Source organism: Falco naumanni, chromosome 4, assembly GCF_017639655.2.
Source record: "Falco naumanni isolate bFalNau1 chromosome 4, bFalNau1.pat, whole genome shotgun sequence".
Taxonomy (NCBI): domain Eukaryota; kingdom Metazoa; phylum Chordata; class Aves; order Falconiformes; family Falconidae; genus Falco; species Falco naumanni.
Window position 1 is genome coordinate 59,375,542 of NC_054057.1, and position 22,452 is coordinate 59,397,993.

Sequence of the window (22,452 nt, forward strand, 5' to 3'; positions counted from 1 at the left end):
GACATCTCTGCAAAACCAGTCAGGCTTCTTGAATTAAAGGGGCGAAGCACAGAGTGGATTGCTCAGCTCCACAGCCCTGCAGGGGCACGATGGCTGGGGGTCAGGGCGGTGAGGAAGAATACCCACTTTACAGGAGGCTCACGATGTTATTTATTCTGTAAAGCATCTTCCTCCTCTCCGCGCCGGTTCCCTCTGCCACAGCAAGGGGCTGGGTGAGTTTCATCCCGGGGCGCTCAGGAGGGAGCGGAGCCGGCCCTGAGGGGGAGAGCGGCCAGCCCTGAGGGGAAAGAGCCGACCTCGCCGCTTCCCGCCTCGCCCCGTCACAGCGCTGCGTGGGCGGTGGGAAACCGTGACGGAGGCGGGAAGGGGCAAAGCCGCGGTGGAGGGGCGGGGCCGCGGCGGGGGGAGGCGGGGCCGCGGCGGGAGAGGCGGGGCCGCGGCGGGGAGGCGGGGCCGCGGCGGGGGAGGCGGGGGCCGCGCCGTGCCGCGCCGTGCCGGGGGCGGGGCGGTCGGCCGGGCCGTTGAGTCCGGCTGTTAATGGCGTTGGGGGCCGGCGGCGCCTCCTGGCGGGGGGGGTGGGGGGGGCGGGGGGCTGAGGCGGGCGCGGCGCGACGAGGGAACAAAGCGCCGGAGCTGTCAGGTAAGGCCGCGGCCGCTGCTGCCCCCTGCCCGGGGGAGAGGGCGGGCAGCGCTGACGGGGCTCCCCCCCTTTCCCTACCCCCCCCCCCCATACCGGCTGTTTGCGAGAGGAACAGTCTCCTCAGGGTGCTATCCCCACGCCGGCCTCCTCCGGCAGCGCCGGCCTCCCCCGCCGCCGCGGCCGCCCCGCCGGGACTGAGGGGCCCGGTGCCCGCGGAGTTCCCCGGGCAGCGCCGCGGCGGTGTCATTGCAGCCGGCGGGGGCGGGCCGCGGCCGCTCCTCAGGGCGCTTCTTCTTTGTGTCCAGGTGGCGAGGGGCTGCCCGCCGCCATGGGGGTGCAGGACCGGCCTCAGTGCTTCTTCGAGATCGAAATCAACCGGGAGCCAGGTAAGGCTTGCGGCTCCTGCCCCGGCGTTCGGCTACAGTGCTGGGCTTGGGAGTTGTGGCCGGGTTTTTTTGGTTGGTTGTTTGGGTTTTTTTTACCATGTTTTTACCATAATAACTGACTCGAGCCGTTAGCAATGAGCTGGGCCGTTGATGGGCAGTTTGAGTGAGTTTGTAGTAACTTTTGATGTTTACTGAGGTGCTGGATGCCTTTTTTTTCTCTCTTGCGATTGATTTTTGTTTCCGTACATGAGGAGAGAGGTTCGATGAGCCTAACTTAACACCCTCCTGAAGGTAAAAAGCATTCTGTGTTAGAAGTACTGTCAGGTTACCTGTTATACCATTACAGCCCCACACGCTATGGAAAACTGGGGCAAGCCGCGAGGAAACTGGAGAGGTGCTCCTAGAAGTATTTTTAATCCTGCAGTAATTAAAACTGGCAAGGGACCTCAGGAGGTCATCTCGTCTGCATCTTTCCTTCTGCTCAAAAGGAGTCTTGTGAATGTCATGGAGAACTGGCCATAGAATCACAGAATATCTCACCAGGTGGTCTGTTTGAGAAAAATAATAATTAAAATAAATCAATCACTTAACTCACATTTTTCCCTATGGCAAATGTAATCAGCCATAAGTGGTAGACTGTGAGTTTTAATCCTGGAACAGCTACTTGATTCCCTCTTCTCTTTTCCCCACTCTGTAAAAATGGTTTTACAGATTTACTTCCCCATCTTTTTGAACCTGAATTTATCGAGGCATATTAGTTGTCTCACATACTCAGTGCTTTATATTGGTACTATTTGTCTCTCAGAAAAATGAATAAATGTGATGGCTTCATTATGCTTTCACTTTCATTTTCTGCTTCAATGTTTCTCTGAAAGCCTTTGAAATCAGGGTTTATATTTTTGTGTTTTCAAGTTTCAGTTGCATTCAGATGTAACTGTAACCCATTTGACTTCCTTTTTATTTTCACCAAAATCTCAAAGGAACGATTCAATTTTAACTTCAGTGACCTGATAGGGCATATCTATAAATTTGTTGCTAGTGTAACTCCTGCTTATTTTAATTAGCAGTGCTTTTTCTGAATACTTTTATTGAAGAGAAAAATGTTTATGAAAATGCAGTTTTAACACTTTCAGTTGCTTTAAATTCAGATTTACTGTGGAATGAGACTACTAAAACTGTTTTGGGTTGGGGTAGGTTTCCCATTTAGGAGCGATAGCTTGATGAGATTGATTTACAGCAAAGATAATTTGTTCTTCATCTCATTTCCTTTTAATCTTTGTTAGGGTTTTTTTGTTTTGACTCTTCGTCTGAAGAATCTCTCCCTGCGGTGTTTTCTTCTGCTTTTTCTTTACATGCACGTTCTTGATCCCATTTCATAATACCTCTTGTTGCCTGCCTTGTCCCCTCCTTGGCCTTGTGCTGTGCATTACGAGTGAAAGTGGATTACCTTGTTTTCCCTTCCATCTACTTGGGTTTGATGACTGATAGTGGTGTCAGAGAGGAACTGCAGCGTTGGTGTTCTTGATGGTGCAGAGCTTTGGTTATTTGGGGTAGACACAGGGCTTCGGCTCTGTTCGTGGCTGGCTGTGTTTATTTTCTCTTTAACAGGAATTTCACAGCTGTATATCAGATTCAGAGCCCTACTGTTTTTATTGCACCTGACTAATGCTCTGTATTTTTGCAGGAAAACTGGCCAGTTCGTAAAATGGGCCAGTTTGATACTGGGACTTGTGGGTAATCTGGTTATACTACTTTATTCTAGAGTAATCTTGTTTATTAATTCACTATGCAACTATGTCTCGGGATTTAAGGTTGTATTAGAAAACCTTAAATGTTGCTCTTTAAGCTGTGAGATGACCTTCAAAAGCTGAATCAAGTGTGAATGATAAAGCAGTGTTTCCAGATGACATGGAGCACTGACTTGGGGAGATATACTTACTCTCCTGCTGATACTAGTGAGGTACTAATTTTAACTTTTACACTGCCAGCAGATTTTTAAATTAATGCTTTGCTTATTTTACTTTGATAAATAAGGCTACCTGTGTGATCATTCTTATTAGCTGCAGGGAGAAAGAACTGGGGAAAAGAACAACCCTGCGTGCTGTTGCAAGCCAAGAAATAAAGACATTGCCCCCACCCTGTCTGCACTTGAAAAGCTGAACTAATGTCTCTGCACAAAATGCAGGGAGTAAGAGGGCATGCTTGTCATGGTACTGGGGACATCTCTGCCTGCAGAATACAAAACTGTGTGATTTTTAACATTGTAGAATGCTTGGAGTCCAAAAATCTTCCCCCATGCAGCTGCCAACCCTTAGATTTTCCCTTACAGACTTTGCTTACCCAATGTTTGTCAAGATACCTGTAGCAGTTAAAAACACGGAGAGCAGCGCACAGACTAGAAGAGAAGGAGCAGCAATAGGTGGTGCGCATGTATGCGAAAGTGGAGGGGACTGCAGAGTCTGAATTAGTTTCTCTCCAGCTAGATCCCTGAGAAAATACAGGAGTGGATATTGTAGCTTAGGTTGTGCTTTCAGAAGCTTTGTTATAGCTTTTGTGTCCATATTTTACTTTTAGTTACAGAGTCTTGGGAAAAAACTTGATGTCTGCTTGTGTTTGCCTCTTGAAGTGGGTCAAACTTCGTAGGCATTGTCAGTGTTTTTTGAGTCTAAATATAGGCTGCTTTTAATAAGTTGCCTGTTAAGCATTATTTTTATGAATGCACGTTGTGGTTCATTTTGCAAGAGTGAATGGAGAATTAATCAGCAATAAGCATTTATTTTGATATTAGCACAGACAGTATCTCTCCCTTCTTTTGGGTCCCCTCACCAATGGATTTGGATGCATACAGCATGCACGTACAAGTAAACTACTTACAGTATTCCAAGAATCTGAGATGGCAGCAGATGCCTATTTAAATAATTCTGTCTTTACTCTGTGATGCAAAATCTGTGTGGAGCTTCAGTCTTTCAGGTACCATGATAATTAGAACAGATGTCTGACTAGGATGTCACATACGTAATCTGCTGCTGTAGCAGCTCATGTGGCCATCCAAGATTTTTTTTCACACATCTCCCCACCCCTCAGGCTGGTTTATCCATCATAAAGTGTGTTATATTTATTAATTTTTGCTTTGTTTTATTCTTAAATCACAGAAGGATTTTCCTTCTTCTCATCTTTTTTTAAACTTTTTTTCCTTCTGTCTTCTGTTATTGTTTCACCCCTTGCTCACCTTTTCATTCCATTTCAGTTTCCTTCCTTCCTGGGGTACGTCCCTTCCCTTATCAGTCAGTCTGTTCTTTCGTTACCTTTATCCTTCTAGTCACTTTTGCCTAAAATTTGGTGTGTTTTGGGATTGCAGCTGCTGTGAATTTATGTGAAATAAACTGCACTACAACAGTCACTGTCGTGCTGTGCCTGCATTAGTAGAACCAGGGATGTCTTAACGGGGTTTTTGTTACCCTTCCTGAAAACAGAAACTGTTCTCAACTGGCTTCATATTAACATTTAGCCCTTTGAAGCCAAAAAGTTGTAGAGTGGCAGAAAATAGATCAGCACTTCGACTCTGTCTAGGTACCAACTGGCAATCCAGGCGAACGCGATACAACCAGGAGCCAAGGGGGCATGTGATACGGGGCACCCCTATCAGGGTGTGTGTAAGGGGGTAAGATACCGATTCAGAGGGAACTGGTTTAATAAAAATTGTGATCTAATCAATCATATAGAATTGTCAGTGCAGAATGAAATACCCCAAAGACTTACCTTGAGGTCTAGAACAAAATGGATTAGTAAATGGAAGACTGAACACATCAGTCTCTTCTGCTAGGAGAAGATGAAGTGTAGTTTCTCACTTGCATATCTCTGTGAAACTGAAGACAGTCAATTTTTATTGTGTGCAGTACTGAAATATGTTTTCTTTTGTGGAGACCACGGAAGATCGGAGTGGGGGGAGCTTCAGGTAGTATTTGTGGAAGACTGGGCTTAGTAGAGACCTGGGGGAAGAAGTTTATGGAGGCTTTCCTTGCAAAGTGTGTAGGGTGGAGTAAGAAAGTATTAACAAAGTGTTAATATGTCAAGACTGTAGATCCCTACTCAGGGGAGCGGAGATACCCATTGCTTTTAACTGATGTTTTAAATAAAACCTGTTCTTTTTCCACGGTAAGCTGCTATTTTTCTGAAAACTGTAGCCACATTTCTACTTTAAAGCACTCTCTTTAAATTTATATGTTTTAGTGTTCACAACTATAGGGATAAATAAATTTATAAAATTAAAATATGGTCATTTTAGCAAGCTGTTATTTAAACTTGTATGCAGATCTTTCTAAGCCTTTGGGCCTTTGGCAGGCATCCTGGTCTGGGTCTGTAAGGGGTATGCATCACTCTCTTTATGGCTGTAATCCCTGCTTTCTCCGGCAACGTATTCCTGTTGCTATACTGGGAAGAGTGTTGCAGTGGCTTCTTATTTGGTTTGCTCTAAGAAATTGGGACAATCAGAACCAATGTATATAAATTTAATTTTGAATAATGACATTTATTTTGGGACTGTTGATTTGAAATTGACACCTTTTATGATCTATAACCAAACTGTTTTGCTGCATTGTTATCTTACATGAAAAATACATTCAAGCATATGTGTTTGGCTCCCAAGGTTGTTTCTAAAATCTCAGGTTTGTTTACTTGGAAAAATTCACTGGATAAACATTTGAAATCAATGATAATTTTAACAAACTTTGCTAGCGGGAGCCCTTATTACAGTACAGCATGGATATTCCTACCCTGAATTTTTACCAGTGAATTTGAATCAAGTACTAAATTGATCAGAGGTTCAAAAACAAAACAAAAGAAGAAAAGTTTTCAACTTTAGTTTGAAAATGGAGTTCTGAAATTGCATTATTTCTGGTCATTATGCCTTCTAGTTTCTCTAATTGGTGTAGCTCATTAGATACAGATAGCACTTTATGAAATCAAACTTTAAAACATCTTAGACTTTATGCATCACTTACTGTATGGAATTACCAGTAATGTAAATACTTCTTTCATCACTTTAATTTCTATCAAAAAATATCTTGAAAAAACAAGTTTAAAGCCTGCTAACAAATAAGAATACTTTAAGTATTGTTTTACAAATAATAGGCAGATTTAAGTTATGGTTGGATAATTTACTGTGATTTTAGCTAGCACAAAACATAACAGTAATGGGCTGTAAAATCTACGCTGTTACAGACAAACGTGTCTTCATTGCTGTGAGCTGGTGAGAATAAGTTTTCTATTGAGAACAACACTAAATTAAAATTACAGAGATGTTCTGCCTGCTGATGCATTAAAATGAAGAATATATTTGTTCATATAACTTGTGGTACTGGAAGATTTGCATCTCTAGTTAGGTGAGAGTTTCATTGTTAAAAATACAATCACAGCATGTTTTGCTGCAGGTGAGAAGTGAGGCATCTCTGCAGGCTGGTGTCTTGGCTAAAGCCGACGGAGGAGCCTGGGTAGGTTTCTGAGCAGACTTCACCCACTTGAATAACTCTTCTTAGCAATTTTTTGTTTGTTTGAATTTACTATTTGAGCCTTATAGTTAGTCATCAGATAACCTTTATATCAGGAAAAGGAAGCTGAAGAAAGTGTTGGAAATTTTCTCTATGCAGTGAAAGTGGGTCATTTCAGATGAGGTGTCTAAATCTGAGGAAATGAGTAGCATCTCAAAGGCGTTTTTATCTGTTATGTCAGCATATACCTCAGCTCCAAGTTTAAAATGAGATTTATTTATTATTTTTTTTTTAGGGAAGAGGTAAGAGAAAAAATCATAGGTTCTAAGCATACTTTTTATATAGAATTTTATATTTTTTTATTAACAGCTGTTATTTCATATGTATTTATCTGATCAAGGTTTGAAAATGTGTTTGATCTTTCAGTGGCACACTTAATTGACTGTGTCAGTGGAAAATACCACCTTTCAGTGATAATGGCATTCATGCAGTTTAGGTAAAATACAAATAGTAACCCACCAGATGGATGCACAGTATGTAGTTTGTGTCTTATAAGCACACTGCAACATTTTATATAGCTGGCTGTAACCGGGTAAGCAGTACTTTAGGTTATATGGAGGAGAGACATCTTTATCTTTTAAACTGGATCTGTAGTCTTTTGATGTTGGAGACATGCATTGCAAACAGTTTGTAGGAGTTGAAAGGCATGAGAAGCTAGCAGAGATTATTGACAAAGCACTAGTGAAAGATACTGTTGAAATCATCATACCTCAGTTATTAAGGTCTTTTTCCATGTTCTGCCTTGACATCTTCAAGAACTTCAGATGACTTTCTTCCACCAGAAAACAGAAGTGGTGCTAAAAACTGTGGGGTTTAGATGTAGGACAGGGACTTCCAACCAGGAGGCTTCTCCAATTTATGCGTGACAGCAAAAGTCCCTCCTGGAGCCCATAGGCAGTAACTACTAGTTATTTGGCAGCTGTCACCTTCGTAAATCACCAGCTGGTCTGTATTTCTCTACTCTTAGTAAATGAGTTTAGTGACAACTTTTTCTCTGAAGGGTGCCGTGTGTTAGTGCGCATAGCAAATGCAAGAGGCTATCTGCAGGTGTCTTTCTAAAGCCCGTAGGTCAGTTCAGCGCTTTTGCAAGTGGAAGAATGGGACTTCTTTCCAGAATTACTGTGCTTATAATGAAAGTTGCTGACTCTTTTACTAATCTGTCTCTCTCTTGGGTTCTCTGTAATAATCTTCAACCCACATAGCTTGTAATGGTTTCTGTGCTTGCAAGTAGCTATGTTTTCATAGTGGTAGTTACACCTGCCACTGTTTAATGCAGGGTCTTTGAATATTCACTATTCTTCATTCTTTAGAGACTGTCCCTCCCCATTTTCTTTAGATTTTTCTGCTGTAATGATGAATGCTGAGAACATTCTTCCTGCAGTTAATGAAAAGCAGACATATCAACAGCCGAAGGCATCCTGCGTTTTTATCTAAGAGTACAAAATACAGATGGTCTCTCTGTTGTTTTATTTCTCCCCTTTTTGAACAAATAATTCACCTTGTTGGCAATTGTATATGTTTGGACCAAGCCTTAAAATTGAATGCAGTTTCTCAGGAGCCACTCAGAACTTTTCTTGGTGACAAAGTATCGAATAAAATACATTTGAACTTCAGTTTCTATTTTTTTCCTTCTTTAAGGAAAGGAAAAGAGAAGTAATTCCTGGAGTAGTTACTTGTTTAAATTAATTTTGAAGTCTTCCCAGTGTACACCACTAGAGGGTAGTGCTCGTTGACAGATTGTTGGTCTCCTTGTAATGCTGGCCAACAGTATGGCTTTTATGGATTATTTCACAACCTATAGAGATAACAAGTTTTTCTTTGCTAATTATATATTTCTTAAAGATTTCTTGTGTGTTGGTTTGTTGGGGTTTTTTTTTTTTGGGGGGGGGGGTGTTGGTGTTTTTTTTTCTTTAATGTTATACATCCCAGTATCTTGGAAAATATAAAAGAAAATGGGGATCAGTTGTAAACTATTTTGTCTTTATATTAAAGGACTCTTCAGCAGTATTTTAATAGTTTTGGAAGGTACATAGCATGACTGCCACCGACAGCGTGGGGGTTGCTGCACTGAGAGTGAGAATTGACTCAGTTCAAGTAGTATTTGGTTCATAGTATCTGGCAAGTGGAACATTATCCTGAAATTGCTGGTATTGTCCTGCCTGCCTTTCATCTCCCCTATTTGATTCATCTATTTTATAATTATTATTTTTTTAAAATTAAAGGATTTTAGGCCAAGAGTGCCAGTGTGTCTCTAATCCTTAATACAGTATGGGGCTAAGTCAGCTGGATTTTGTAGGTAATGATCACAGGGAAAACTGTGGAAATATAATTGCTAACGTATTTGTATAAGCAGTGTTGTCCCAAACCTGGGTTCCTGGCCCGGTGTCAGGAGCCCACCCGCACACAGAGCCGAGATGGATGCTAGGCGGTAGATGCACACAGCTAGCGCACCAGTTAACAAACACGTGGTAAAACATTTTTATATATTTTGAGCAACCGTTATCATCAATTCTTTTACAATCACGTTTAGTGATTCCTATGCGCTTTGGTTCTTGTGAGCCTCGGCTCCATTTAAAGGTACAGTGCTCTCTCTTTTCACTGCGCATGTTCTGTGGGGAGGGGGCTTTGTTTGGAAGGGGCTTTTTCTACCCGAGGGTGGATCTTTTAACATGCTAATTAGGATAGTTCACACACAGTTCAAGTAGATTTCTGTTTGGCCTTATTAACCATTTGGTTCTCCTTGAGCTTATCTTGTTTTTTCCTAGCTCGACATATTTATGGTGTCATACTATTCCTTCTGCCAAGGCCATGTCTTGTTAACTGTTCCTAGGGGTTGATTAACATCCTTCTTAATTTTTTTTATTTTCTTTTAAAGAAAGAGTTTTAAATTCTCTTGACCTCTTGTTTTTCATTATAGATATTTACATATTTCTTTAAAGGAAATAGTTCTTGCATCAATAGTACTTGTAGGGGGCAGTGAATTACTCCAGTTCTTTGAGGGCCTGTATTTGTGGCAAATCTTTTTTCTTTTTTTTTTTTTTTTTTTTTTTTTTCCCCCAAGACAGAAATGAATTGACATTATAAACTGTTTTAGTAAACCAGTTTGGCCTTCCAGGTTCAAATCAAAATGGAATCATTAGGCTTTTTCATGAATTAGATGTAATTGTACTACTTAATGTGCATTTCTTTACAAATATGGTATTGTTCTTTCCTGACACTTGTTTTAATATATGCATATGTGAAATGTTTTCTTATTCTGCTTGATACAGTAATTTTTTTTTTCTCAGAAAATAATATTTTCAAAACATGCTGATTTACTTACATGCAGTTTTTCTTATATCATTATAAAGAGTTATAAAACTGTTTGGTTGTGGTTTTTTTTATGTTGTAGTTGGCCGAATTATGTTTCAGCTCTTCTCAGACATATGTCCGAAGACTTGCAAAAACTTCCTTTGCTTGTGCTCAGGTAAGTTGCATGATTATATTTAAGATTTTTAATGTTTCTTACAATTATTATTTGTTGATGCAAGTATAAACCACAGCATAATAATAGTGCTGATCATTTTTCTTTTTCCTGGTAAAAACAGAGCTGTGACTTGTAAGCCCCGAGAACATTTGAATAATGCATAGCAGGAAATAGTGTAGTATTCTGTAACTGTGACTGAGCTAGAGTAGTGGAGATAATACATGATTACAGAATGCAAAACTGAAAGTATGGAACAATTTTATATATTTTTTTTTTTTGGTCCCTAATATAGGGCTCCTTTAGGTAGAAGTACTTGACAAAGCTGAGACTGTGCTGGGATTATTGATCACTTAAGTTACACCAATGTGATAAAGGCAAGCAATTCTTTAGGATTTTTCAGGAGAGACATTAAGTGTTAATGTCACTGCACAGTGTATGGGTGAGGTATGATTTGGGACACTACATAAAACTTTGAATATATATAAATTGTATCTTATATAAAATGATAATTATATATAATGCAATTTTGAGTGCATTTCAGGTTCATAGAAGCGCTACACAGGGATCAGAGGACAGGAGCATCTTTTAAATCTGAGAACTCTCATTTTTAGTTAAATGAGGGACTCAAAGAGAATAAGATGGTCCCTTAGAGATCCTGCGATTGTTTAGTGGGAGAGAGGGGAGATCTGTGGAGTGAAAGGGACAGCATTATCAAAAGAATGTCTGGTTATAATGTAGCACCCTCCAACCCCTTGGTTTTTAAGCAGGACAACTTTTTACAAAAGTTTTCTGATGATTGGAAGAGTAAGCGTAGTAAGGGTTTGGTGGGGTTTTTTGGTCTGCAGTGTTCCTCAGGGATTTTTCAGCTGAAAAAGTTGAAGATTAATCTTGATTAGGTTATTAGAGAAATTGGTGTTATTTATGCAAAGAATGCATTCTGTGTCTCTTGGTGATCTCCTGGTATTTTATACCTGAATGCTCAGCAGCTTGCAATATACCTTGAATTAACTGCACCAGTGAGGCCTCTACCTTGTATATGAAGTAACTCTTTTCCAAGTAATGAAAACGTTCCAGCAGGACTTTCCAGACAGCATTTTAAAATCTGGCTTTAGTGAACAGCTTTTAGCTAACTGGTTATGTTAAACAAATTTGATATCCTTATGTATTAACTTCTTAAAATGAGTCTTGTTAGAGCTCAAATCCCAGAATGTGATGTGTTCTGGAATAATCTCTGTGAAAATTTAAAGAGCTTTATAATACTATAAACTTGTGAAAGGTACAGTATGGGGTTTTTGTTGGGGTTTTTTTGAGGTCTGTGTTGTGATGCCCCCTCTTTTGATTCTACTTTCTGATTTCATTTATCACTTATGCTTACTAAAGAGATTCCTAAGGGCAGACTGAGAATGGGAAAGAATGATACAACTATCAGGAAAATGGGAACTTGTTTGAAGCTTACCTTAATCGGAATAGGTTATAAAAGATAAGAAATAACATGCAGTAGCAGACTGAATAGCATCATGTCTGAGCCTCATGTTCTGTAGCTCTGAAGGATTGCTGAAATCCTTACAGGAGCCTTGCTAGAAAAATGTGAGGTGGAGACAAAGGAGGGAAAAGGTGCTAGAGATGAGAAATGAAACAAACAAGCAGAAAAAAGAACAGCTTAAAAAAAAAAAAAAGTCTGACTTTGTATTTCATCCCTGTTTGAATTCTGTTCTATAGTTGGCTATACAGGTTTCATTGATGTCTTCAGCTGGAACCTGTCTGTAATTGGAAGGATATTTGAAAGTAAGCACAAAGTTAGGGGGTCTGATTTTGAGGCCAGACCCACAAACTTAAAAGCTACCTGAAACATTTTTCTTGCAAATTGTGTTTGTTACTGTGTACTCATTGGATAGAACAGTGATTTGACAGATATCTTTAAAAATTTGCTAATAAACCCATGATAATTGAATTCTGTGGGGGGAGAGAAAACATACAGAAGAACCTGATGTACTTTCTCTTGGTGAATATAATGTTTAAGAGAATTAAGTTATGCTCCTTTCTTTTGCTGCCAGAAGCCGTCTCTTTTCTGCCTTGGTAGTTCTCAAACTTGGACTCCAGGTGGCTGTGCTTGGAGGCTAGAGTTGCGTGGCTAACATTAATTCTTTTCTTATTTGCACTAATCACATCTGTGTTACTTTTCAGTACACCTGAGGTGTTGGGGTTTTTTCCTTATCAACTGTTCTGCCTTTCTGCTTCTGCTTGACAAGTTCTTCCAGTGCACTTGTTATTGCTAGTTTACCTGCATTATGCATGCAATTTTCTCTGCCCTCCTGCCTTGTGCTGTTAGAACCTCAACTTGCGTCAGCATCTAAATGAATAATCTACACAAGGATGCAGTCTCCTGCATGGTACCACAGATGACAACTGTGGCCAGGAGTGGCAGGCCAGGCTTAGGGTCATCCACACTCTTCACAGTAGGATCCAGCAGTTCTCTGGTAGGTGCTTTCCCCCTGTCCCCGTGGACCGATGTAGGATTCTGGTTGGGCTACTGCTTCTGGGTTTGTCTAGATTGTTAGAGGACCTACAAAGCCTGTCTTCAGAAGAGCAGCAGTTCTGTGATGAGAGATGAAGCTATACTGGCATTGATCTCTGGCAACCAGAACTGAGATGTGAAGGGTTGCTTTAAATATTTAGAGTTCTGAGCTACTATACCATCTTCAGAGACTGAATAACTCATTTGCTTCCAGAGGTTGGGCTCCTCTGACTCCTGCCACCTTTCACAGCAAGATCCATTGGTAGAACCTCAGTCATTATAGAAGTGTGAGTTCCTATCAGGTATATCTTTTCTCTTCATCTTTTGGTCTTTGCAAGGAATCTTTAAATCACTGGAGATTTACTCAATGCAGCATCACTTTCTGGTGCTGACACCTTCTCGGAGCTGTGTGCGAGGTTTGCGCTCATCTAAGGAGATGTATAGCTGTGTAGTAGACAGGGCATGCTATGCCATTCTGGACCATATAGTCTGGGTAATGGAATATCTTAGCAGGACTGTAGGTATTGTATACTTCTGTACTACATAAATTCAGGATTTGGTGTGTTAGACCAATCTGGCATGTTCTTTTTCCTTAGATATGTATGGGTAACCATCAGCATTGTAGCTGATAAAGGCATCCCAGCTGCGGAGTACCATGTGTCCTGACTGATGCTGGGAGTTTTGGACTGTGCATTTCTGTTGTGTCATTGTGAAGAGTGGTTTCACCTGTCTCAAGGCAAGGTGGTACACCCTGAGAGAAAGACCGGAGTCCAGTGATTGAAACACTGTGACCACTGTCATGTCTGCTGCTCCCTCTGCAAGCTCTGTGAGGCAAGCCAGGATGTTTTTGTCAGAAACAGATGGAGGAGGACAGGGTGATTCTGGCTGCCTTCCTGCAGTCTGACATTGTTGTCAGAAATAGACCTGGCTACTGTGAAAGTACGCTGTCTGCCTTGACAGCAAGAGGCTCCTTGCAGTTAAACTAAAACATCTGGTCTTGCAAACTGGCATTTGCAGGTCCTTCAGTCAGTCCACCTATTGAATAAGCACAAGCCCATCTGCTCCTTGCTGTTTTGTCAGGAGATTCCTTTCTCATCATCTCTGAGACCACTATTGGGCACCTAAGTGAAAATACCTCAGATGGGGTTGGCAGCGCAGGGTCTTAATCGAACATGAGAGCAAAGCTTACCAGCCAAAGGGAAAGGGCACTCTGATAACGGCCCTTGTGTTTGTGCCTTCCTCAGCTAAATGGGTTATCACTGGCAAGCACTATGTCAGTTCTCCACCATCCCGTTCCCAAGTAATTTGCAGCATATGGAAAGGACAGCTTAGGCAGGAAGAGTGCAAATACATGAGGCTCAAAGACACTTTTTCCTTTTTTTTTTTCAGACAAAATTCAAGCACACTTAGGACAAAAAGAATAAGGCTAGTATTTGGCCATAAACAAAAAAGAAGCCCAGCATATGGGCTTTGTACTGGCTGTTGCAGAAAAATGTCAGAGCTTAGGGAAGGCCTGCAGAGCTAACCAGTGAAACAACTGGTCTCTGTCTTTTGCCTGACTGGGAGTTCAAGGGCTGGTTTTGCAAATCAGAATGACATAGTACAGCTTGTGCAGCCACTTAGCCATCTGCCATTTGGCTAGCAGCTTCAGTGCATTGTCTGAAGTTCTGTGGCTTATGGGGGAATGAGTAGTGGAGCTATGTGATCTTGCCCACAGTTATATTATGCATGAAAGGAAGGGAACGTTACAGGTGGTGCTATTTATTATGATAGGTACTATGCTGTCTTGGCGATACCATAAAGGAGAGTAAAAAAAGGGACTGCAACTTCTGACCATAGTCTAAAGCTCACCACTCACTTCAACGTATCAGCTCAATTATGTGGTCAAGTACAATGCAGGATCCCATTCTGTAAGGGGATTATCCATAACCTGAGGGACGTGCTGAAACATGACCAAAAATGTAGGCAGGTACTTCTTGGTATTGATTGGTATGGGGGTTCCATTGCTGTAACAGAGGGGTATGTGTTTGGGGGGGAAATGAAGTGTAATGAATAGCTTTGCATAATGTCCTGGGTTTGGCTGGGGTAGAGTTAATTTTCTTCTCAGCAGCTGGTACAGTGCTGTGTTTTGGGTTTAGTATGAGAATAATATTGATATCACACTGATATTCTTACTTGTCGCTAAGTAGCGCTTAAAGACTTTTCACGTTTCCAGTGCTCTGCCAGTGAGCAGGGCACACAAGAAACTGGGAAGGAGCAAAGCCAGGACAGCTGACCCAAACTAGCCAAAGGGTTATTCCATACCATAGAATGTTATGTTCAATGTATAAACTGGGGGGAATTGGCTGGGAGCCACCAATTGCTGCTGGGGGACTGGCTGGCCATTGGTCAATGGGTGGTGAGCAAGTGTATTGTGCATCACTTGGTGGTTTTATTCCTTTCTATTTCTCTCTTCGTTACAGTTGTTGTTATATTTTATCTCAATTATTAAATTGTTCTTATTTTAACCCATGAGTTTTACCTTTTCTCTGATTCTTCTCATCCAGCTGGTGGTGGGGATTGAGTGAGCAGCTGCTAGTACTTAGGTACCAGCTGGGGTTAAACCATAGCAGGTAACTTCTGTGGAAAATAAAAATGGGGTAGGAGGAGGCATGGGTTATGGGTATGGAGAGTCTAGGTAATGGAAAACAAGTTGTATTTTCAAGAGTGAAGGCTTCTACAGGTACGATAAACAGCAATGTCATGACTGGTTTTTGTGCTGCAGACTGCTCTTTGCCCTCATCCTTGTGGGGATGGGCTGTTTGGAATGACAAATTTGGGGTGAGCTGGCCATCAGTTAATTTTGGGTGGAGGAACAATAGATGGCAAAAGGGGAGTGTTGGCTGTGGATAGCAAGTACACGTACATATTACACATATGTTTCTAAGGGCACTACATGATACAATACACACTGGTTAAATGTCCTCTCACTGAGTGTCAAATGCCTGTTCCATAATCAGTGGTGGGATGAAACTGAATGTTGGGTTGTTTGACCTGTATCACTGTAGAGTACCTTATGCACATGTGGTTTACATCAGTTATACCCTGTGCAACAGCTGAAATATACCTATTACTCTTTAATTGTCATGTTCTGCCAGCTCCCCTCGTCTTGGAAGCTGAAGTCAGTGTCTCTTGTATGTCCCTTGGCTGGACCAGTATAAACCCCTCATGAAGCTACTGTGTAGGACCTCTGCCCTGCCAGTTATAGTACCCTCATCCACATGCCCAGTGCAGTTTTTCTCCTAAAAGTTGGAAGAAGTGTTAGTGAAGCTTGAGGTTCTGGGATGTCTTTCTGAAAAATCACCAGTAGGCTTGAACTGCAGCTGCACTGGGACCCCACTGAGTGCCTCTTAGGAAATCTCAGGCTCAGAAAGGATTAACAAGTATCGTGGCCTGGCTTAGCCTCTGCTGCTGGGTAAGAATGGCCCTGGTACGATTCAGGGTTTGGGGGATTTCTCCTCCCCCCAACCCCCCCATTACAATTCTCTTTCAGTTCATCCTGGAATGGTTCTTGTATAAACAACTTTGTTCCCCTGTTCTGTCAGTCTCTTCAGAAATGGGAGTCTGTTTTGTGCAGGTTTCCTACTGAGACAGTGAGCGTTGGTGCCAGGCAGATTGGCATTAAGGGGTAGCTTGACACCGCATGGATTGTTGAAGATGTGGCACATGCTTGGAGTATCCCAATCCCACTTTTCCAAGTGGATTGCATTGAAACTGAGTTGAAGCCTGTTTTGAGCCCAGATTTCTGTCCTGGGATTCAGCTGGCACATCCAGATGTGTAAGTGGTTTGAAAAGGACTCTGCTATAAGCTTCAGCTAACATAGCAGCATAGATACAACCACAGAAAATGGTTAACCCATCGTTGTTATGAACTCTTGTTTTCTTATAAATTCTCCTGAGTGGATTGCTAATAAATACACTCCTCCTTGGGAGAGGAGGGATTTTTTTTTAAGAAGAAACCTAATTTTCACTTGAGAATCCCCTTGTAAAGGGGTTCCTTCTGCTATTAATGGATGGTGGAAAGGCAACAGGTAGGACTGTGTTATCTTTTATAGTTGTGCTCTTCTGATGGCTCTCATATCCATTAGCACTAGGGAGGTAAAACCCTTGGAATTTGTTCAGTGACAGTCTGTAGATGCTTTTTTGTTTAACCTTGCAGGTGAAAAAGGAATTGGCAAAACTACTGGAAAGAAGCTGTGTTACAAAGGCACTACATTCCATCGTGTCGTTAAAAACTTCATGATTCAGGGTGGGGACTTCAGCGAAGGTAAAGTATGCTTTTAAAATTGAAATGTTTGAAATGGAACAGAAATATTATAACCTAGATGGTTGTAATGTAATTTTAGAAAATGCTGTGGAAGTATTACAGTGTCAGAAGAATTCTTCATTTGCTGTGAGGTATAGCATAGCTCACCCATTTTGTGTTAGTTTTTGAAATTCTAAAATGTTGCAACTGAAGTGATATTTGTTTAGAAAAATGTGTTAAGAAGAAGAAAACCAACCCCTTGCTGGAGTTGGTAATACCTATCTTATTAAAACAATTCATATCCAACCTGTAGTCTTAGCTGCTTTTCACTGTTGTGTCTGCAGTAGAGGCGATACTAGTAGTGCTGTATTGATACAGGGACATAACTGTTTGAATAAGTTTAAAAATAATAAAGTAGTAAATGAGCTAGAACTGTTTAATGAATCAGTCTCTAAAAGGAGATCTTCTAAGAGTTTCTTTGCTTCCTTCCCTGCAGTATATATACAACATAATGCTTTAGTCCGTTGCCCCCCTCTGAAATACCCTCCCTTACCAAAACGTGCACCTTCTGTGTCCTACAACGTTGTACCTGATAAAAAACATGGTGAGGGGATACCTTGTTTCGAGAGTCAAGTGTCTTTAAAACTGCTAGCTACTCTCTTACCTCATCCACGCTAGTGATCGCTCAGCTGCTTTGAGCCAGGAGAGATTGTTGGTATTACCTACTTGTTGTCTGGGTTTTCCTTGTTTTGTTGTTGGGTTGGGGTGGTTTTTTTGCTTGCAGTTTTTTTGCTGTCTGCTGTTGCTTTAGCAAGTACCAGTGAGAATTAGTCTTTGGAGCCCTGTTTCCGACTTTACAGTGTTCAGAAGCACTAAGGCAATCTTTATTCTCAGTATTTTCAGTGTCAATGGGATAATGCACAGTTGTGACTTCTTAACTAAGGAGCTTATGCTCAGATACTAGTAACTGCTCAGAGTATCCTGGTTTGTTGTTATAAACTAGCGGAATGTTACATACAGCTTTTTTCATAAACAAAGTAAAAGGTTTAATTAATGCTTTTTAATGCATAGGTAACGGAAAAGGAGGTGAATCTATTTATGGTGGCTATTTTAAAGGTAAGAGGAAATATGTCTTTGCAAATTCTTTATGCAGTTCTGAGATAAGTCTTGATTCCCGAGCTACTTAATGAAAACAGGTCTACTTATAGATCACCTTTTGCATGAAACTAATGTTGCATGAGAATTCTTTATATATGCATGACTTTCAGATAATTTTTTTTGTAATATTTAACTTTAGCTGACAATTAATTAAGGCTAACATTATTGATTAAACATGACTTTCAGCATGGAGGTTAGGCAACTTTATTCATGAATAAACTCCTATCTTCCTGCCTAAAACTGTCAACATATTCTTTTGTTTATAGAGAATGTGGTCTTTTGCAAAATGAAAAGGTAAGAGACAAAAGCTCAGTAACACACATTCATTCAAACTCTGTTCCCTTGTACCCTCCCTAGTAAATATATAGACAACTGATACGTCCATTTGTAGATGGATATCTGTGTTGCTTGGAGAAATGAAGAGTTCTGCGTCTAACCTCTCTGAGGGTTGATGACTTATTCTGAGAAAGAATACTGGCATAATTTCTAGCTCTAAACAGTTATTTCTTCTTTTGTTAATGTTCCTTTCCTCCCCTTCCCTATTGAAGGTTTGTATGCTTAGTGTTCGCTTCTAAAAATGTTTGGCTCTGTTTGTATGCTACAGAAGTTATTTTATTTGCAAAGAATTTGTAAATAAATGCACACTTACCTCTTTTTAAAAATCTGTTGTTGGAAGGAAAATGGTGAGTTTATAAAGTATTTGTTTAAAGACATACAATTCTTTACTGCAAAGAATCCAGGTACTTACTGTGGTATTCATCATTAATAAAGGCAGTATATGTATTTATGTAACAGCCCCAGGTTCTGTATGTTTTGCAAGTAGCTTTGCAAGGTTAAGTGCATATCATTAAGTTTGTTTTAAACAGAGACATGGTTTGCTGTTGGAGTATTACAGCCTTCAGTCAAACAAAACTCTTGAATAGTTCCATTTCCTAAGAAGTTACTAGGGTTTGTTTCTAAAGGTGGTGAGTGCTGAACAGATAGCATTGTGGTTTGATTACATAAACCAAAAAGGATTTCTACATTCAAATTACTATTTCTAGCTTTGAAAATGAACTTCAGAAGATCTGGTTTTATATTATGCTGTATAACCAGAAGTCCTCTTTAATCCACTGGAATAGCAAATGCACTTTTAGCTTAGTCTTAAGTGATTTTATACTTAGGTTGCATGAAGAGTATGGTTTTTTGTTTCTCATTCAGGTGTCTAGGTGTTGGGGTTTTTTTCCCTTGTACATTTTGAGACTTCCAGTTTTGAATGGATAGGTGTCTTGTCTTTTTAATGTGCTATACCAGGGAAATGCCTCTTTCTCTTGATCTGTGTACCTGAGGTGCAGGCTGTGTAAATAACAGTATCATGAATGTAAAGTCTTGTTTTAGAGTGTCAGTAAGTCCACCAACCTTGTTCTTATTCAAAAAATACTGGATTTAAATCCAGGTCTATGAGAATCTAAATTTTAAGACACTAATAATGATTTTAAGGGTTTTATTAGCAACGTTTGCACTGTATCTGAAACCTTTTAAGAAAGAATGCTTTCTGTCTCTTAACTGCTTCTACTGTAACTTTTGAGAGGCTTTTTTAAACTTCATTTTGGTGTTTTCCAACCTGTTTGTGTTTCTTCAGCAGCAGCAGAATTTCTCCTTATAGCATCCATAAGTTACTAAGAAAATTAGATTTGCATTCCTTGTCAGGGAAAATCTGACAAACATATTTTTTCTTCAAACAGATGAAAACTTTATTCTCAAACATGACAGAGCGTTCCTTTTGTCAATGGCAAACCGAGGGAAACATACCAATGGTTCCCAATTTTTCATGTGAGTAAATGTAATATGACAGTTGAGCTTTTCTTAAACAGAGAAGCGCTGTTCATGAGAAAGATGGTATTGCTAAATTATCTATAACAATGTTACCCGCTTTATTTTAAATAGGTTTAAGTGAGCACCTGCAATGTAAGCTATAATAGGAAACATTAGCTATCACAAGTTGCTTGTGACATTCATTTGGATTAGAAGCTGGTACTACATGGATGTTCCTTGGTAGTTGCTTTTTACCCTAAAAATATGACTTATGTAGTAAGTTCTTAGTGTCCAGAAAATAGATTCTTTGGCTTTGTGTGTGCAACAACCAAATCTTAACAGATTATCTGCAGATTACAGTGTTGAGCATTGTATGCAAAAGGGAGTGAGATCTAGAGGTTGGTTGTATGGTTTTGCATTTGCTCTTTAAAATATAATGATTCATATAAATCTTTAAAATATCATGATTTAGTTTTGCAGGGAGTTGGGTGTTTTGGGGGAAGTATGGGGAGGATGAGTGGGGTTTTTTTTATTGTTTTGGGTTTTCATTTTTATTTTGGAGTGCTTGTTCCTGACATGCTTTTCTTCTATATTGCTGCATAGTTCTGTTTACTTGTGCATATATACCAACTACTTTGGTACCAACACTGTGTAAAATGATGTGCTGACAATCAGATTTTTCATTCATTACCTTAAAAAAACGTAAAAATAAACCCAGTCATCTAGTGCGTAGCCATATTCTGTTATAACTGTAGAAATTGCATGACTCTACCATCAATAAATATTCAGGTCTGGTATGTCAGGGTCGTCTGGTTAAAGTAGGTGCATTCTAGGTTCAGTATTAGTACTGTTAAACTTGCTAATTTTTATGTGATTTATTCCTCCTGGTAACTCCCTTTTTAAAAATTGTCTTCTGTTAATGTTTATCAGTTTGTATTTGGAAAGATTGGGATTATAACTTTGGGCTTGTGCTGAGAAGAATTTTGTGAAATAACACTGGTGTTTTCCAAAGTAAATTATAGTGTAGTTACTTAACTGGAAAAACTATTTTTTCTTTGCCATCTTTCTTGGGGGATAAGAATGAATGGCGCTTCACTGTCTTCAGTAAAGGAGTAAATTGTCCTCAAGAATATTTTTTTCTTTGCCTGAAAAAGATCTTCAGTATGATGTGATGAAGTTCAGATATGAGACATTTTTAGGTCTTTTCCTAAAGAATGCCCTAAAAATGGAAAATTAATAGGAACCTAAGAGGAAGGCTTTCACAGTTACCACTGTCTTGACTTTCCGTAGAGAGGAAATAATCTCAAAAGCTTCTTTTCTGTTACCTTCAAACTAAATTTTAAATTATGTGATTCCTTACAGTAAATCTGAATGGGTATTTATATACATTCATATGGAAAACAATCTATAGTTTAAAAAAACCCACACCAACCGACCTCTGGCTTAATAAGATCTCTGCAAGACATTGGTTCGCTATTTACTACTTGGTTACCTATCTTTTGGTTTGCTTGTCATAATTTTCCATTTTTAAGCTTATCTGAACAACATACATGAAAAATTAATGGATGTCACATCAGTCAAGAAGCTATCATTTGAGGGCTCTAAAGTTTCTTTTCTTTCTTGGATTTGATTCAGAAGTCATCTTCTTTCCCTTATGCTTAGTAGACTCTGCTTACTTGTTCAATTAGATTGATCAGACATAAACACTTTCTCTCCCCACATACTAAAACAACCTAAGGTTGTGTTGGATGCTAAATTGTAATTTATATGGGACATAAAATGAACAGTATTCATGAGCACTTTCATCAATTGCAGAAGTATTTTGAAAGATGCAGATTTCTTCAAACATTCTGAGTTTTTTTTAGTAAAATCACCATTAAAGAGAAAGTGTCAGTTTGGTGGGAACTCGGGCAGAGTAAGATAGCTAAACATAATTGTCTCCATGTAAGCTAGATTCACCTTAGCTGCCTGTAGGAGTCTAAAGCTGACCTCAGGGTTCTGGGGTGTCCAACCTGGAATTCAGCTGCCAGGGGAGAAGTATATATAGATGTTCTGAAGGTCTTGTGTCTTACCTGCCTGCCCCATGCAGATTTCATGGATATCCTGTAATGTCTTAAACGGCACCAGCTTGCCCTAGAGTCAGGCAAGTGAACCAAGACCAGAGGTAAACTCCTGGTATAACCAGTGAGGTTTAGGTAGGCTGCTGTCAGGTCTTTCAAGCATGTAATGCTCTTGACTTGTGTGACCCTCTTGACGAGGGCTTTTTTCATTTTACGGCATGCAGAAATCTAGTGTTTGAGACACCATTGGGAACTCCAAGACAGGGAGTGCAAATATGATGTAGCCCCTGTAAGACACCCTGCACTCCTGAAACGGTGGCTGGAAGCCAGACAGGGTACAGTTCAAGATGCCTATGTGTTGGCAGCTGAGTGTTCTCCTTAGATCTGACCAGCAGCTGAGATGCCTGCCTCACCTGAGGATGCTTTTACTCTGTTAAAGTTTAAGCATTTAAGCTGAATCCCACTTTTGGCTTCTGGTACTGCAGCTGATCCTGGGAATGAATACCATACGATTCCAGAATCTGTACAGAAGCCACTGAGGCTGCTTGTTACGGCGTGTGTGTAGGTATGCAGTGAGTTATGAAGTCAGGTTCATGTTTAGT

The 22,452-nt window shown here is 40.2% G+C and overlaps 1 protein-coding gene across 6 annotated transcripts in view; it reads left to right on the forward strand.

Annotated features, from left to right (window-relative positions):
* The first annotated feature begins 592 nt into the window (after positions 1-592).
* Positions 593-22,452, forward strand: part of NKTR (natural killer cell triggering receptor) — a 45,267-nt gene continuing 23,407 nt past the window's right edge. For 2 of the 6 annotated variants that reach the window (XM_040590126.1, XM_040590127.1), the window contains exons 1-5: positions 907-1,026; positions 9,964-10,038; positions 16,752-16,859; positions 17,910-17,954; positions 19,721-19,808. In XM_040590126.1, the coding sequence (XP_040446060.1) occupies positions 969-1,026; positions 9,964-10,038; positions 16,752-16,859; positions 17,910-17,954; positions 19,721-19,808 (374 nt within the window). In that variant the 5' untranslated portion in view covers positions 907-968. Of the gene's footprint in view, positions 641-906; positions 1,027-9,963; positions 10,039-16,751; positions 16,860-17,909; positions 17,955-18,262; positions 18,291-19,720; positions 19,809-22,452 lie in introns of those variants that run through there. The other 4 variants (XM_040590125.1, XM_040590128.1, XM_040590124.1 and 1 more) reach the window with 3 other exon arrangements.